The 16,041-nt window shown below is 38.7% G+C and overlaps 1 protein-coding gene across 23 annotated transcripts in view; it reads right to left on the reverse strand.

Annotated features, from left to right (window-relative positions):
• Positions 1 to 8,289: 8,289 nt before the first annotated feature.
• The window catches only part of LMO7 (LIM domain 7), a 133,348-nt gene continuing 125,596 nt past the window's right edge, over positions 8,290 to 16,041 (reverse strand). For 19 of the 23 annotated variants that reach the window (XM_072353966.1, XM_072353969.1, XM_072353956.1 and 16 more), the window contains 5 exons: positions 15,346 to 15,565; positions 14,173 to 14,445; positions 12,789 to 12,897; positions 11,359 to 11,461; positions 8,290 to 9,032 (listed from right to left, as the gene is read on the reverse strand). In XM_072353966.1, the coding sequence (XP_072210067.1) occupies positions 9,010 to 9,032; positions 11,359 to 11,461; positions 12,789 to 12,897; positions 14,173 to 14,445; positions 15,346 to 15,565 (728 nt within the window). In that variant the 3' untranslated portion in view covers positions 8,290 to 9,009. The remainder of the gene's footprint in view (positions 9,033 to 11,358; positions 11,462 to 12,788; positions 12,898 to 14,172; positions 14,446 to 15,345; positions 15,566 to 16,041) is intronic. The other 4 variants (XM_072353876.1, XM_072353847.1, XM_072353809.1 and 1 more) reach the window with 1 other exon arrangement.

The raw sequence follows: 16,041 nt of genomic DNA on the forward strand, positions 1-16,041 counted from the left end.
TGAAATCATTTATCATTCTCCTAAGCATCCTCATCACTAGTTGGTTATTTGAATACTGAAGCTTACAAACAGCTAACGGGTGCAACAGAAATGGCTGAAAATGTTTAAACTTCAGTCCTCGCATGGGAAATGATGAGGACAGCTACACATACCTGTGTTACAAACATCTGCCTAGAAGTGTCAGATAATACTGCTCACACATTCCTTTGGAAAGTAGTGAGGAGTCACAAACCCATCACTCCAGGCCCAGTGAACTGTCCGAGACTCATTTTATGCTGTAAGAAACAGCTGAACCTTGACGTTTCTTTCAGTGAAGCAATCATCTATCAGAGGCTCCTCACACACTATCGCTGGAAGTTAAGAAGCTAATTTTGCTATGGAACTGTCTATCTTCTTTGTTTTATTTCTTTCCTTACTTTAAGAGAAAAATAAATAAATAAATAAATAGGTCACCTGGTTTGTAAAAATTATCTCTGGATTACCTTGAAATAAGAGATTTCAAGAATATAGCAAACATTTACAATCTGACACAATAGGTGAGAATTCAACACCCTCAAAGAGCCAGCATATTTATTTCATCACTGAAATTTCCAGCTATTCTGTCAAGCTTCCAGAAAAAAACAATGGTGATATATCTCTGAGATACATCTGTACAAGAACTCTACAGCATCTGTTTAAGTTTTAAAAAAGAGATGAGACTAGCAAAGTAGTTTTAATTTCACCTGCGTGGGCTGTGCATTTCCAGCTGAGGCAAACCAGCACAGTTCTGTTCATGTCAATAGTGATAATCTTTTGAAGACTGATTAGCAATACAGCAATTAGGGTTCAGCTCAAAGTTACCACTTCCCAGTCTCACTAATGAGCCTTGATGATCCAAATCATAATTCTGTTCTGAGTGGCCAGTAATGAAGCAAACCTTCAGTGATGCAGAACCCCCTATCACATAAATCACTGGTGCTTGTTGAACCAAATAACAACACTGGGATGCATGGAGAGATTTTCTCCACCTAGGGAACATCACTCCTATTGCAAAAAGCTTGTTCTGTCCTAAGAGGCAACAGATGAAGACATGACTCCCAGGCTCTCTTCTGCTTAAAACCAACCAGGCACTGTGGGAATCAGAGAGTCGCAGTCAGTCATCATGCTTGAGAACAGTATTATAAATGCATCTGATTTGCTGTCTCCTCATGAAGCTCGATTAGGAGATAAATATATTTGCTGAACAATATAAAGCAATATAATCGTTGTTACCCTAGTAAAAATAAAATAAATAAATACATAAATAAATAAATAATGAAAAAATCCAAACACAAATCATGACAGAAAAAAAATACTTTGAGTAAGTACTTTAAGTACACATATCTGCTGCTTGGGGGAATGACCCAGGAATAAATCTTCCAGTTTATTGATACTTTTATTGACAAACTTCAAAGGTCATCACCTCAAGACAATTAACGGAAGAACAGCAAAGGGATGCTTTGATTTTACACGGTCAGTGAAGTTAGCACCTTCATAATAGAATGTGAGAACATATGATACCAAGTACATGCTATGTGGTAACTATACATGTTCACATTGTTACAGAGAATAATCAAAGAGAGAGTTGGTATGATAAGGGTAAATGGGTTATGGACATTCCCTTCTTCTTTAGCACCTATTATTGCAATAGCAAGCTGGTATTTGTTCATTTCTTCTCTCACATTTTGCTCTATGTCACTAGAAGAAGCAGATGAAATTAATAGGATGGGTGAAGGCAAGATAGCTGGTGTAACACAGTCTCCTGGGCAATCTAAAAACTTGGTAGATTGACAGGGCTGACCTTCAGCCCAGAATAATCTTTTAACATAGAATTGACATAGGTCTGAGGGAGAGGAAACATGAAATCCTGAGGCTTATGAATGTCAGATGGCGTACTAATCACCACTGGCAACAGATAGCTCCAAAGAACACTTGAGTCCAACAATCAAAAGCAGGAAACATCTAACTATCCCAATAGTGAAGGACAGAGAAGTGCTCAATCACTTCTTTACTTGCTGTGGTCCAAAAGTACATTCAGATTACTGAGAGGATTGCATGCTCAGCTGTAGCATGAAACATTCTGACTAGCATACCTCCTGACTGCTATTCTGCATTACACTGAGTTGGATGGCTGTGGCTCATTAAGAGGTGATAGCTGCAGCCAGCTGAAGGATGCTTATTTACTGACTTGCTCCACTGCAGTCACTGGGACTTTTCCTAAACTGTTTTGCAAACTACTCTGATTTGTACAGACAGCAGTACGCTGGTACAACCGCTGGCAGTAGTAATGAGGTGCAGCACATGGAACACACGGCTCATAAATGCAATAGGTTAACTCAGTAGGAATGAAGGCTTAAAAAGAGATATCACACACAGGATAAATTAACATTTCTCTCTTGCTTACACGAGTACCAAAAGATGATAATTGTTGTCTTTGCAGGACTAGCTTTTGATGGAAGGTTGCAAACTGGACCCCTTCTATCAATGCCTATCACACACAAGAGGAACAAATTGTATTTGAGCATCTCACACTTCATGCTGAGAAATAAAAATGCTATGTGATCTTACCCCCTTGTCAACTGAGACACATTAGCAAGGGAATCTCTTCCCAAGACAGGAAAATTAGCAGAACTACAAAGGCATTCTGGCATACTGTTTCCCACAAAGGCCATCCAGTGCCTTACTTATCATACCAAGAGATTTATGCAACACAATTCCCTTCTGAAAGCTCTTATTTCAAATCTATGCACTATGCAAAGAAATTCTTTTAGAGCTTCAGCTTTTTTGTTTTTTTTTCATTTTAAATGCTCTTAAAGATTATTTCCACTCTGTGTTACATATTTTTCTGGGAAAATTTTATGTTGCAATTCACTGAGTGAGATCTAAAATAGCCATAGCATCCTTCTATGGAAGTATTCTTCCATTCTTTTGACTAATGTCAGCAAAAAGATATATATTTATGTGCAAGACTAAAAATTAAACTGAGGACAAAAATGGGGAATATGTCAAAGTCATAATGTACAGAGTAGGAGAGAAAATAAAGGAACAAAACATTAATCAAGTACCAGGAGCCTAATCGACTAAATGAATGAAAACAAAATTATAATAAGCTTTCTAGCTTATTAAAATGAAATATCTAAAAAACAAACTATTTTTGACAGTACTAATTAACCATTGGAACAATTTAGTTTGACACATGGCAGATTTTCAATCATTTGCATTCCTTAGAACTACACTGGGCTTCTTTCCAATAAAGAATGTGTTCAATGTAGGAATTATTGGGTGAGGGGTTCTGGTCTTGGTAGTGATATAGTCAGATGTAACAACTGCAGCATCCTCATCTGACACCGAAATGGGTCAGTTTTCATCCCAGAAGAGACGCATGCAGTTGTAGGACCAAGAAACAGCACATCTGGTTGACTGCCTAGAAGCAACGGAAAACTCCTGTTCAGGCAAAGTTGCCCTGGCACAACTGCTTGCAGAAGGCCATTTGAAACAGTGTGCTGTGCTGACCACAGGTCTGCTCTGAGTTGATCATGTTTACATATCATTGAAGTCAGCTATGAACAAACCACTCAACAGCCCTAGCTATTTCTGCTCCTTCTATTATGGTTAAGAAAAGAATTTCTGTGCATGCTTTTGTGCACTTAAATAAGTGCTTCAACTCTTTCTGCAACACTGTCTGTTAAGGCAAACCTACAGAAGCCAACAAGAAGAACAGTGTATCTCTCTTGATTGTTTATTGCCTCTAGCAGCTGCTTAATTGACACAACTGTTTCCAGTAGGTCAAATATGAAAACTCCTCAGCTTTAATGAACTGAGAGTCTGCTGCCATCTGAGAATACTCCTTTTGTGAATGAGCACTCTAGATTATCCTCCTATGTTTTTTCATGTAGGTGCTCCTAGCACCCCAGAAGCATGGTGCTAAAATGAAAAAGCTGAAGAGTTCTCAGCAACAAGCTGTGCTTCGTGTAATTATGCCTGCTGCTAATAGCCTTCTATTAAAGCCACAGCACAGGTTTTGCTAACAGTTGGTGGAAATTTAAGATACTGCTACAAGCATACCAGTTTTCATGCTGAGTTCAAATTGCCAGACTTCAAACCACTTTACCCTCTGTAAATGACAAGGTGGGTAATGTCGTAGCAGCTATTAGTGAAGGGAAGCACTGAATTTATCACTAGAAACTATGAAAATCTTCTGTGGGACTCACGTAGGAGGTGCTGTCCTAAAAATAATGAGACTGCTCTGCCCAATGCTGCTGGTATCAGTGTGAGCTTCAAAATCAAGACACTGGGATCAATAAACATCTCACTGCATAAAACCAGATGCTAACCAGCATTCCTTGCTGTGCTCCAACTTGTCTGAAGAGTTGAAGGCCTAGGGAATCAAACTTGGAAATTTATGGCAGAAATCTTCTTTCAAACAAACCCTTAAAGGCATCTCAGTAAAACTAAGAGCATATGCAACACCTTCAATTTCATTCAGGGGTGACTGATTCGTTTGTTCTTCTTACGTACTGGAGAAATGCCACAGCAACTTCACACCGGAGGTTACAAAAAGCATTTTAATTTTTTTCCAAGTGCCATATTATTAACCACTGTCCTATGCCAGAGCCACTATCAGTAAACCACTCATTTCCAAAGAAAATTGAAAGATACATTGCAATTAATTAGGTTATGCCTGTGAGGTAGGATAAATTCAGGATTTAGCTGAAACATTGTCTCTCAGACATTATGCAGAGAATCCAGTCAGCATTAAGGCAGACAAAAATGCAAGTGTCTGTATATGAGCTAGGATCCACACTCACACTGAAGTCAGTGAAACATAGATGATGGTCACCATTTAGTGGACCATCTATCCATTGATCCATGTAATCACATCTTTCCTCTACTGTCGGTTACCTTGATTCAGTTGCTTGCTTATAAAGCTCTGCTGCCCTTTCAGATGCGCAAAATCATCCCACAAGACCTGCAGCAGCAGTTGCTCAATTATCTCCTAAACTCTAGCATTGTATCCTGAGACCCTACCTGATATCCTGGACACCTAACAACATTCCATGTATCAACAGGCCACTAATAGTAAAGAAGTGAACTGAACCCTAAATCCCAAATTTTAATGGGAATACAGAAGTCTACCTCACCTGTAGACATCTATAGTTGCAAACTTGAAGTTAATGGTTTTAACCTTAAGCAGAACAACTGAAGCTAATGAAAGAAAGGAGAGGAACTGATCCTTCTTCCTTGAAAAACATCTTAGAGGGAAAAAAAGTAAAAAGAAACCAACAAAATACACCGAAATGCTCCTGAAGGAATCATTCAGATTATTTTTCTAATGTTCTCTTTGCTCTTCTTCCTTCTTACTACTGGTTGAACTAGCTAATTGGCAGACAAAGTCAAATCAGACTGCTCAGGTTCAGCTGTATATCATACTTCCACAATGTAAAGCCTAACAGATTGTTCTTTGCAGAATTATCAATAAAATTCTCCTTAAAACTCTGTTTGGTATCACCTAATAAATGTGATTCTCCTTAAACAAAATTAAACTCATTTCCTTTTGGCAACTGCAACATGTGTTCTCTTGTAGTGAGAGTCCTGTTCTCCAAACATTTTGATCAATAGCCTTGATGTGCTCTCACTCAGGTTTTGATACCTTGGCTTCCTTGGTCTTCCCAACGGCCTCTTGTTGGCTGAGCACTTCTCCATATGTCAATCACTAACGTAGAGATAATTCCAGGTACAGCATTTCAGGAAGAGGAGCATCGGCAAGGTTAAAACGACAGACAGAACTCTCTATTGTGCAAGATGCATTTACACACTGCCATCTTGTGTTGCTAGTGCATAACTGGTTTTGCTGAACTTCAGCACTTCAAGTAGTTTAGTGAGTGTCACGCAAATGAGATTTTAGAGACACAAATACAACATCCAAAACATGTGTTTTTAGGCCTTCTCTACTTCATGTGAATTTTCTTTGCTTGCATTTGTTAACCCAATTTAGAAAATGCAGATTTGAAAGGTCTCTGCTAACCAGGCCTTTAAAATAAGAATAAGAAGCAGCTTCAAATCGAGTTTCAACTTCAGCTCTCTGAACCTCACTAAACCTGACGTTCCACTTGCTCTTGGATCACAGGTAAACAAGTTGGAACAAGATGATAAAATAACTGTCTTTCTTTTGCAACGGTCCTAGATTTTCTAGTGGGTCAGAAAGTAGTTATTCATAGCCCCAGGCTGCCTGGACTGTGTAAAGGGGCACCTGTATCATCTCTGTTGTGGATGTAATTGCATGTGACCAGCCTAAGATCCAAAATGGTTCAAATCCAATACAGGTTCCTAATCCGGGCAGTTCTCGGGGAACCAATCTTCTCCCACCAACAGCAAAGAGGGCTCAAGATTTCAGTCAGATGTGTGAGCAAGTTGTGTGACTATCCCTCAGTTGTGTGTATTCCAAGTCTAGGATCTTCATATCACTACATTCTCATGTGATCTACTATTACTTACCACAGTAGTAGAAATCAAAGTATCTTTACTGGTGCACTTCATATGAGACAGTTACTGAATACCAAAATCCAAGGCCAAATCACTGAAGAAGTTGAACAAGGAGTTGAGCAAGTTTGGGCTGTTGAGATATTAAGCTTTTTTATATATATAAAAATATATGTGCAAATAACATTTAGCACTTTGTGCTTTAGCATTTATTTGCAGGTAATTCCTTGATGAAAGAACTCATCTTTTCAGATCAAAACTTGAAGTAAACTAGGAGACAGGTGGAGTTAAAAGCAGGAGGTGTTATAGGAGGCCCACACAAATGAAGTTCTCCCACTACACTAAAGTGACATGATCTTCCCTTGATGCCCTCAACTACTGCAGCCACAATCTCTTTCCCCAAATTTGCTAGCTGATATGAAGACACTACAAACTACTTTGTTGTCACTCCTTGCAACGATTTGTGGTGCTCCTCCCACACATCCCAGCCATCCTCTTTGTTGGTTTCCTCCAAAACATGCCCCCTCAAATTCTTCTGATCCACTTTTCGTGTCTTCTTTACAGCTTATAGTGACAGGGATACAGAATGCTACATGCCTGTGTATGAATAGTGTACGTGTACGAATTGTGTATGAAACCCCTAGCACAAGAGGGACATGGAGTTGTTGGAGCAGATCCAGAGGAGGGCCATGAAGATGATAAGGGGGCCGGAGCACCTTCCCTATGAGGACAGGCTGAGAGAACTGGGGTTCTTCTGCCTGTTGAAGAGAAGGCTGCAAGGAGACCTGATAGCAGCCTTCCAGTACACATAGGGGGCCTACAGAAAAACCGTGGAGGGAAAACATACAGTGACAAGGGGAAATGGTTTTAAATTTGAATAAGGTAGATTTAGACTAGATATTAGGAAGAAATTCTTTACTGTGAGGATGGTGAATCACAAAATCACAGAATGACCCGGGTTGGAAGGGACCTCAAGGATCATGAAGCTCCAACCCCCCTGCTTGGCAGGGCCACCAAACTTTCACGTTTACTAGATCAGGTTGCCCAGGGCCCCATCCAACCTGGACTTGAACACCTCCAGGATGGGGCATCCACAACCTTCCTGGGCAGCCTGTTCCAGGACCTCAACACTCTCCTAGTAAAGAACTTCCCCCTGACATCCAACCTAAATCTTCCATCTTTCAACTTAAAACCATTTCCCTTGTCCTGACACTGGAACAGGTTGCCCAGCAAGGTTGTGATTGCCCTCTCCAGGGAGATGTCCCTACCTACATAAGGGCATTGGAACTAGGTGATCTTAAGGGTCCCTCCCAAACTAAACCATTCTATGATTCTATGAAGCATTTGGGAAGGAAACCAATGAATTGAATCTCCAAGTCACTGACAAAAACCCCTAGGACTCTTTTCAGGTGTGTTTTCAGAAGCTGTAGAATCTAATCCAGAATTATGTTCGGTGCCTCACTTCTAACCACAGCGAGATACTCCAGGTAACTTCCACTCTCCTATGAATGTCCTATTTTAGGGACACAGAACAAAGAACCAGTGTCACCACTGACATTAATGGCTAAAGAGCAGAAGAGATTTAAGAGGAGAAGTACATGTAAAAAATTAGAAGTCTACAACCAGGAGTGAAGAGAGAAAAGCAGTAGCTATTGTTCTTACACATATTTAGGGTGACATTTTAAGCCTAAACGTTATTTTAAATGATGTCCCAGGACAAAATTCAAACAAATTATATTTCAGCTTAACACAGTACCAATACATTTTGCTAGAAAGAAAGAAAATGAGCTTCTAATAAATGCAACATCAGAAATTTTATTTACAAATATACTGTAATTCAACAACCATTCTCCACCTAGTTTGTGAAGGGAAAAAGTGATAGTTACATTTTCAAAATGGAAAAGAGAATTCTTTCCCCTTAAGTGGGTTCCATGGAATATTATGCCTTCACCACTGAGCAAACAGGTAATTCTTTGTATTTAAGTTTCAAAAAAGCGCAATTTTAGAAACCAGCGTACAGAAAGCAAACACATTTGTGTGCATTTAAACGCAGCTTCATATTAACCTAGAGAATTCACTTTCAGTATATGTCAAAAATAAAGACAGCAATTGCAAATATATATTTATATTACGTATTTCTCTAATGCTCATTTCAAGAGCTTAGAAACAAAATACCCTCTTCATATACCATTGGAAAGTCTACTAGTTGATTATAAGCCTCAAAAATATTTTGAAGTTATTACCGAAAATATACTTATTCTCCCTTGTGCTTTCAGTACTTGAAGCTGAAAAACTGAAAGCATTTTCCCCAGATACTTCCTTACTGCAATTACTTTATCATAAATAAAAATACAGTTATATGAAGAACATAATGCATTGCTATGAAGACTAGACAAGCAAAAGAGTTACTTTTAGAAAACACACACACACAATATATATATTTATAGATCTACATCAGCAGCAATCACCTCTTCTTCTATCTGCAACAGTGGTTTCGTATCTAGGTTTGCTTCACATGGAGGTTGGTTGTCCAGCTGTTAAGAAACAGACAGAAGGAACTGTAATTAAATTTTAGCTACTTAAGAATCATAGTGACAAAAATCCAAGTTTCTGCTTAAAAGATGTCAGATGGTGGTATTACCGTATCTATTAGAAGCGGTAACACATAGTAAAGCATACATTCTCAGTCTAAGCAAGCCAAATGTCATAAAAAATACAAATTTGGTTTTAATCCATCTACAGCACTGCAAATATTTCAGGCCAAATCACTTTTCACAGAACATGCACCTTACCCAGGTTTTAAGGAATTGTTTTTAGTATTAACACAAAGACAGGTTTACTGTTTTTGTTCTTTTCTAAATTTACCCTTCAATAATCCAATTAAGATTTCCTACTATAGCAATATGTATGTTTTTAAAAGTTTCTCATTCTGTCTCTCTGCACATATTGAAGGGCATCTGCCAACACACCAGTGCTTCACTGCAATTTTACAAGTTTAAAACATAAAATCAACATAAATTTCTGCAAACAAACCATAAAATTACATTGCAAATATTACTAATCTTATATTTTTTCAAACCTTTTAGCCAGTACATTCATGTTTCAAAATAATGAATTGTCAGAAAAGGTGTCACAAAATGGTAACTGCAAAGTTATCCGCATTACACACCAGTGCTGCATTGCCAGTACATATCTCATGGCAGTACTCACACAGTTGGCTTTCGTATTGTTCAAATCACTAATTTTGCTCTTTCATTCTCCACCAACAAGTTCCCATTGGCTAACTTATGTTTTGAGGTGCCCACTCACCCAGGAAGATGCAGTCTGACGGGAAGGGTATACAACCACTTCTCCCAGATTAACTTTGCTCCTGAAAGGCTACTCAACATCATGAGTTTATAAGCTATAATGTCAGAAAGAGACTAAATTGCACTTCATCTACGATAAAATTTTTTGTTACTGCCATCACAAAATACCACCATGTCAGGGACTCAATAAAGAGGCTCCTTTCAGTTTCAATCAAACTCATCCAGCAATTTTGCATACAAAAGAAAAGATAGGGAAAGCTAAAATGACATGAGCAGGCTCCAGACTGAATTGCTCACACATTTGGGTGCCTTAGAGAGGAACATTGGTCGCTTTGGCACGCTTTTGTTCTCAACAAAAAGACATTCTCTGAACAGCAATTTGGAGAGATCTGACCACCTTCAGAGGGAAGGTGATGACTTTCTTCTTTCCACTGATCACAGAGGTCTCCCTGCACCCCTAATGTTAGCCTCTGTGAATGCACCACTAGCATCAGGTTTTTTCTTTTTAGCACCACACAATCATTTCTGTGGTGCAGGCAAATTTTCCTTCTCCTGCAATCCAAAAAGAACCTGAAAACAGCAAAAGCATCAGATGCAGCATTTCTCTTTTTCTGAGCTGGGTTCTCAGCCAGCAGATGCCCAAGTCCTGCTCATGTGTTGTAGCATGAGTATCTGCTCCCTCCACTGCCTTCTGGACCACAGTGAGAAAAATGTGCTAGCTCATGTAGAAACATGCACATGTTTCCCAAGAAGTCATTCAGAAGCCCTTTTCTGTTAGCTGAATTTAATCACTTTAAAGAATTCCTTATTTTCTAAGTAGAGTATATAACTCCAGAAGTAGAGTTATATAAAATTCCAAAGGCTTCTTATAACTAGGAGGTTGTCTACCATCATATATGACAGCAGAAAAAAAAACAAAAAACACCACCACTAGTATTCAAAGCCTTAACATCATGCTCCAGTAAATCAGAATTCTGCAAACTATAATAAAGGAAAAAATATATACTGCACCTTTTAATTAAGATCTGTAAGTAAACCAATTCCTGCTGAACTTGTACCTAAATGAATAACCAATCACAGACGTATAATTCAAATAATAATAGCATCGCAAAAAGAAAGCAGTATTTGTGCCACCTGCACAGGATAAATTAATATCTTTCCAATTACGTGCCAGGATTGAACTAAATACATACTCAAATTACTTTCTTTTTTTCTTTTTAATCAATGTAGACAATTTTTTCAAAAGGACTCCTGACAACTCCTTCATACCATTTTCTCAGATCTATGAAGAAAGCAAGATGACTACACTGCACTGTGTTTGAAACTGCTCAAGAACAAGGTGGTAACAACAGCTACCAGGATGTTAGAAGTTTAGAACGACTACCCTACAAAAGACAGAAACTGGCAATCAGAACTTTCTGAACCTATTCATTAACACAGCAGTGTAAAGTAAAACACAAAAGCTACCAACTGGCTCAGCTATACAAACACTTGAAGTTTCACAGCACCAAGAACCACCATATTCATGCATGCTGCAGTCAAGTTGCCTTACTTTTAAATCTGAGATAGCAGTCGTTGCAGAAGAGTTTGTTGTTTCGGATCCTAACTTCAGCTCCAGAGCGGGATCCCCCAAGGTCGCATTCACAGGCAACGCACTGCATGACAGATGAGTAATTAGCAACTCCTTACGAAATAGTGAAGAAACAAAGTGTTCTTCAAAAGGAGCTTGGATTAAATCCAGCAAAGCTTGAACCATAGACCCACAATCACTAGAAGCAAATGTGTAATGGTTAGTGGACTGAAATGCAATCAACTCAGGAAGTATTCTAAGGTGATGATTGGTCAACAGATAGCAGAGATACACCAACTGAGCAGAGAAAGACCAGATGCCATTTAGAGATTAGTTGATTAAATTGAATTTGAACTTCAGTTTCTCTGAAAACTAGCTCAACGAGGAAGAATTTGTTGCCTAGATGCAAACAGTGATTTTGACACAGAACACCTGAGTGTGCTTCTCACAGACTTCCATATGGCAGTATATGTGCTGGGGTCCACAGTTCTCCTTTGGTACTCAAACTTGTATGTCCCACAATTTCCTGATTTTGCATCACAAAAGTAAGTTCTCACGTGAAAAGAAGGGACAATTTCATTTTTCTTTAACACACTAATAAGGGGCTAGATAGCTTTCAGGCTAACACTAAACAATTTACCTATAGTGGTTGAATAAACCTTTGCTATGGATATGGACCACCTCTGGAAAGACTAACACTGTCCTTACTGAATTTATGAAAATAACTGTTTGTCTACAGAAAATTTGTCTGCTTAAATATAAACAAATTTTGTGGATGGCTAATTGTTCACTTTATCTTAAGGAATTTCAGAAGAAATTTCTGATTGCCTTATATAAGTAAGGACCTCCAAGTAGACTGCCTTGTCCCACAGAGTGAAGAGCAGCCTCTACTGACTACTGTCCAAGTTGGGCAGCACTAGGAAGATCTTTGAGTCAACTTCTTTTAATACTTCTGATAACTGAGTGAGGCACAGAGGGGTCTTATTAAAGCCATGGAAGATGCAAGGCAAAGTAGCTTCTCCAATGCAGAGAAATTCCTCATTCAGTCCTCAGAGACGGGAACTATAAGTGCTTTTTCAGCTTATGCAGAAGGCATTTATTCTTCTGTGTTTGCCCCAGGCTGATTTCTCTAGGAGACAAGGACTCAGAAACTTATTTCTTTGTTAGAATTGACAGCAAAAAATCCTGTGGTCTTACAACATGACCACATACTTGCCAAATTCCTTCTCATTAACTTTGAATGCTAAATGCCTGCAGATAGGACTGCCTCATGGAAATATGCAGGTACCACACTGTCAGATTAGAAGGCAAAGCAGGTGATTTTAGTAGAGCCCCTGTGAGCATAACATTGAGTAGCCATGCGTGCTTCTGATTAGTTCCTGTTTCTTCACAGTGTTACTCCCAGCTCTCACCTTAAAACAATGTAAATGATAACAAAGACCAAGAGACTCAATGATCATGGCTGCTCCTTTGCCCAGAACGTTATTACAGTATGAACAGATTTTCTTCCCACTGACTGACCTAGATACAGAACAAAAATCCTTAAAACCAGCTTGAAAAAGTTTAAAAGAGAAAAGTTAAAGAATTCTTGAGATTAAGAACAAAAACATGCTGGTAAAAAGTAGACTACTAAGCTACTCAAGGAAAGTACACTGAAGAGGAGTATTATTTGTAGATCTGAAAGCTAGGGAAAGCTGAAGTGTTATAATTAACATCCAAGTTACATAGAAACAGACAAAGAAATTTGCCACATTCTTGGGAGAGATTTCATCATATAAAATACCTTCTACAAATAAACTTGAAACTACATTACGTTTAGAGTAAAAGCACACTGTTTTTGTGTTCCTACCTCATTTCTTATTTGCAGGAAATTATCCTGAAGGCTATGTTTTAATGACTCTCACCAAGTCCTACCATCTGCACCTTGTTAGACAACAGGAGGCTAGTCCTGAATATACAATGTTATCTCAACTCTTTGAACATGAGCCATACAGAGCTAGATTTCTTTAGATCTACCAAACTGTTAGCAAATCAGAAAATGGAAGTGAGAACAAGATAAGCAAATGTTTAAGTAGGTCATTTTCTTACATTAAAAAGAATGTAAGAATCTATCCTTAAAAAAAAAAAAAAAAAAAAAAAAAAAAAAGTCAATTTATCAAAAAGTGTCTGTAGCAATGTTTACAGTGCTGTTAAATATAATACATGTAATTGTGTGTAAATGATCTTATCTCAAGGTGTTTTTAAAGTGTTTCAAGAACATAAAAGAGCAGAGCTATCTATCACAACTGAACTACACTTTGTTTCAAAATACGCTGCAATTCTTGCTTTTATGAAAAACATTTTACTCTGTAATTCTCCCAGGTCACAGATTATGAGCATTCCTGAGTGCTCACTGAGATGAGATGGACCACATGCCAGGAAGAGGGCAGGAGAGATGAAGATGACAGCCATAAAGCATGGGTTTGAGGACTCTGCTGTTAAAACACACCTCAGGAAATAAATACCAGAAATGCCAACTGGATTAGGCTTTTACTAAGTATTTTAGTAACCAGCATACAGCTCTGAGACTGGAGATTTATTATCCCAGTTCATTTGTCTTAACCTGGGGAATTCTCTGTATGTCTGGAGCAGGGAAGTCATACCAGTCTACATTTCCACTGTCCCATTCAGCCAGTTGACTGCAGGTACTTTCCAGACTTGTTAATTAACATTACATAAGCACTGCTGCATCTACAGAGTCCACTCTTCAGCACAGCCTAACATATGTGTCTTCCCAGCTGAAGGGCACCTACTCACCTGCTGCGCATCTGTGACCCTGGCTGGGAAGCAGAGACAGGAGACTGCACCCGGGGGGCTGCCTGGGATGCAGGTGGGGCTCTCACAGAGGTGGTCACAGGAGGTGCTTTGGCAGAGGAAGGAGTGCACATGTAGGCCCGGTTTGAAGTGGACACTGGGCGGCTGTGATCCTGATTAGAGGACAGAGATGAAGTGGAGGAGGACTGGTTCAGCCTCGAGTGGTGCCTCCATGAGCTTGTTCTTGAAGAATCGAGATTGTCCAAAGACTCCCCTCTGTAACACAGACACATATACGAATGTAAGTGGCAGTACAGCTGAAGCAGAAGATCTATATTCTGATTTCAGAAGGTAAAAAAAAACAAAACAACAGCATTTTTAAGATTTTCTAGAATGAATATATTTGTCTAATCATCTTGAGGGTATTCTAAACACACCGACTTAAATGTTTGAATTGAAAATTGTCCTTTGTGTTCAGTCCTAGTCTGAAGGAAATAAAAAATAAGAGGTGAAGGAGAGGTGGCACTTAATGTCTGTAGAGTAACAGCAGAACACTCTTTGCTGCAGCCTTATCAGGGTGAACTATGCCAGAATCCATTGTACAGCAACAGACCTTAGATAGTGGGTTTGTTTTTGTAGTCTCTAAGGGGTAACAGACTGAAAATAACAATTCATATAGGCTGGACTGCCACATCATCTATGAACAAGGTGCTGGCACAATAGCCAAACATTCTCCTGACTGATAACTCAGGTGTTTCCTAAGTGACAAACCCAACATTTGTACATTACTTAAATAAAGAAATTAACTCGAGACTTCCTGATCCAATATTTCTGTGTTAGTTATACTCTTCAGCTACAGTAATTTCCACAATAAATTATCTTACTGAAATTCTTAACCACGTTTGTCAGTACTATTGATTTCCAGTGCTGTTATATCAGCCAAAAAAGCAACAGTTATTTGCAGGCCACACACACATTTTACTTGCAAAAAAAAAAACAACCTTAATCCCAGATGGAATACTATTACCTTCCTCTACCTGCACTGCTATTCAGTTTACCTTAAAGCTTTTTACACGCTGGATTTGTTTCAGTGCTCTGTAATAGGAGCTGAAGTTTAGAATAACCAAACAAAAATATCTGATGAGAGACAAAGTTAATTTTTAACATGATTCCTACCTCCTCATACTACTGCTGTACAGACTGATTGGCTCCTTATGCACACTGGAACTGCGTTGCCTAATCCAGCTGCTGTCCGTGTGTAGAGATGTTTTCTTCCTCATTTCCTGAAGGATTTGTTGTCTTTCTAACTCTGCTGCAGACAGGTTGTGCTCCTTCTGAGTCCCCTTCTGTGACTCACTCGTGTTCCAAGACCTCTCTGAATGCTTGCTCTGAGTACCTGTTATGACAAGACACAGGCTCAAAAGCAGTTGTCAATCATCTAGTACTCCAAGTAGAACTCCATCATCACATTCACAAGCTTCTTTCTACACTTGTGTATATGCCTATTAATACAGAATATCTCTCTTTCACTTGGGTGTTGTGGTAACTAACCAGTGGAAATAAGATTATGCAGTAGAAGACCTTTCAGTACCTGACTGAATTTCTGAAAGAGGAAAGCAACCAGACCTCTCTCTAATCTCTGCTGACAGTTGGAAGACAACATTTTTTTCTTTATTTTCTAAACCCAGTAATTATCCCTTATAGTAAGATCACTTAATTAAGAAAATTATTCAACAGTAAGTCACTTCAATTTAAATTTCAATACTACTCTGATTAGAGATATGCTCTTAATTTTACTGCCATCCATTACCATTATAAAATACTGTGGAAGTGAATTCTCTCAATGATTACAATGATTGAGCTTTAACGTGA

Source organism: Excalfactoria chinensis, chromosome 1 (genome assembly GCF_039878825.1).
Source record: "Excalfactoria chinensis isolate bCotChi1 chromosome 1, bCotChi1.hap2, whole genome shotgun sequence".
In the NCBI taxonomy this organism is placed as follows: domain Eukaryota; kingdom Metazoa; phylum Chordata; class Aves; order Galliformes; family Phasianidae; genus Excalfactoria; species Excalfactoria chinensis.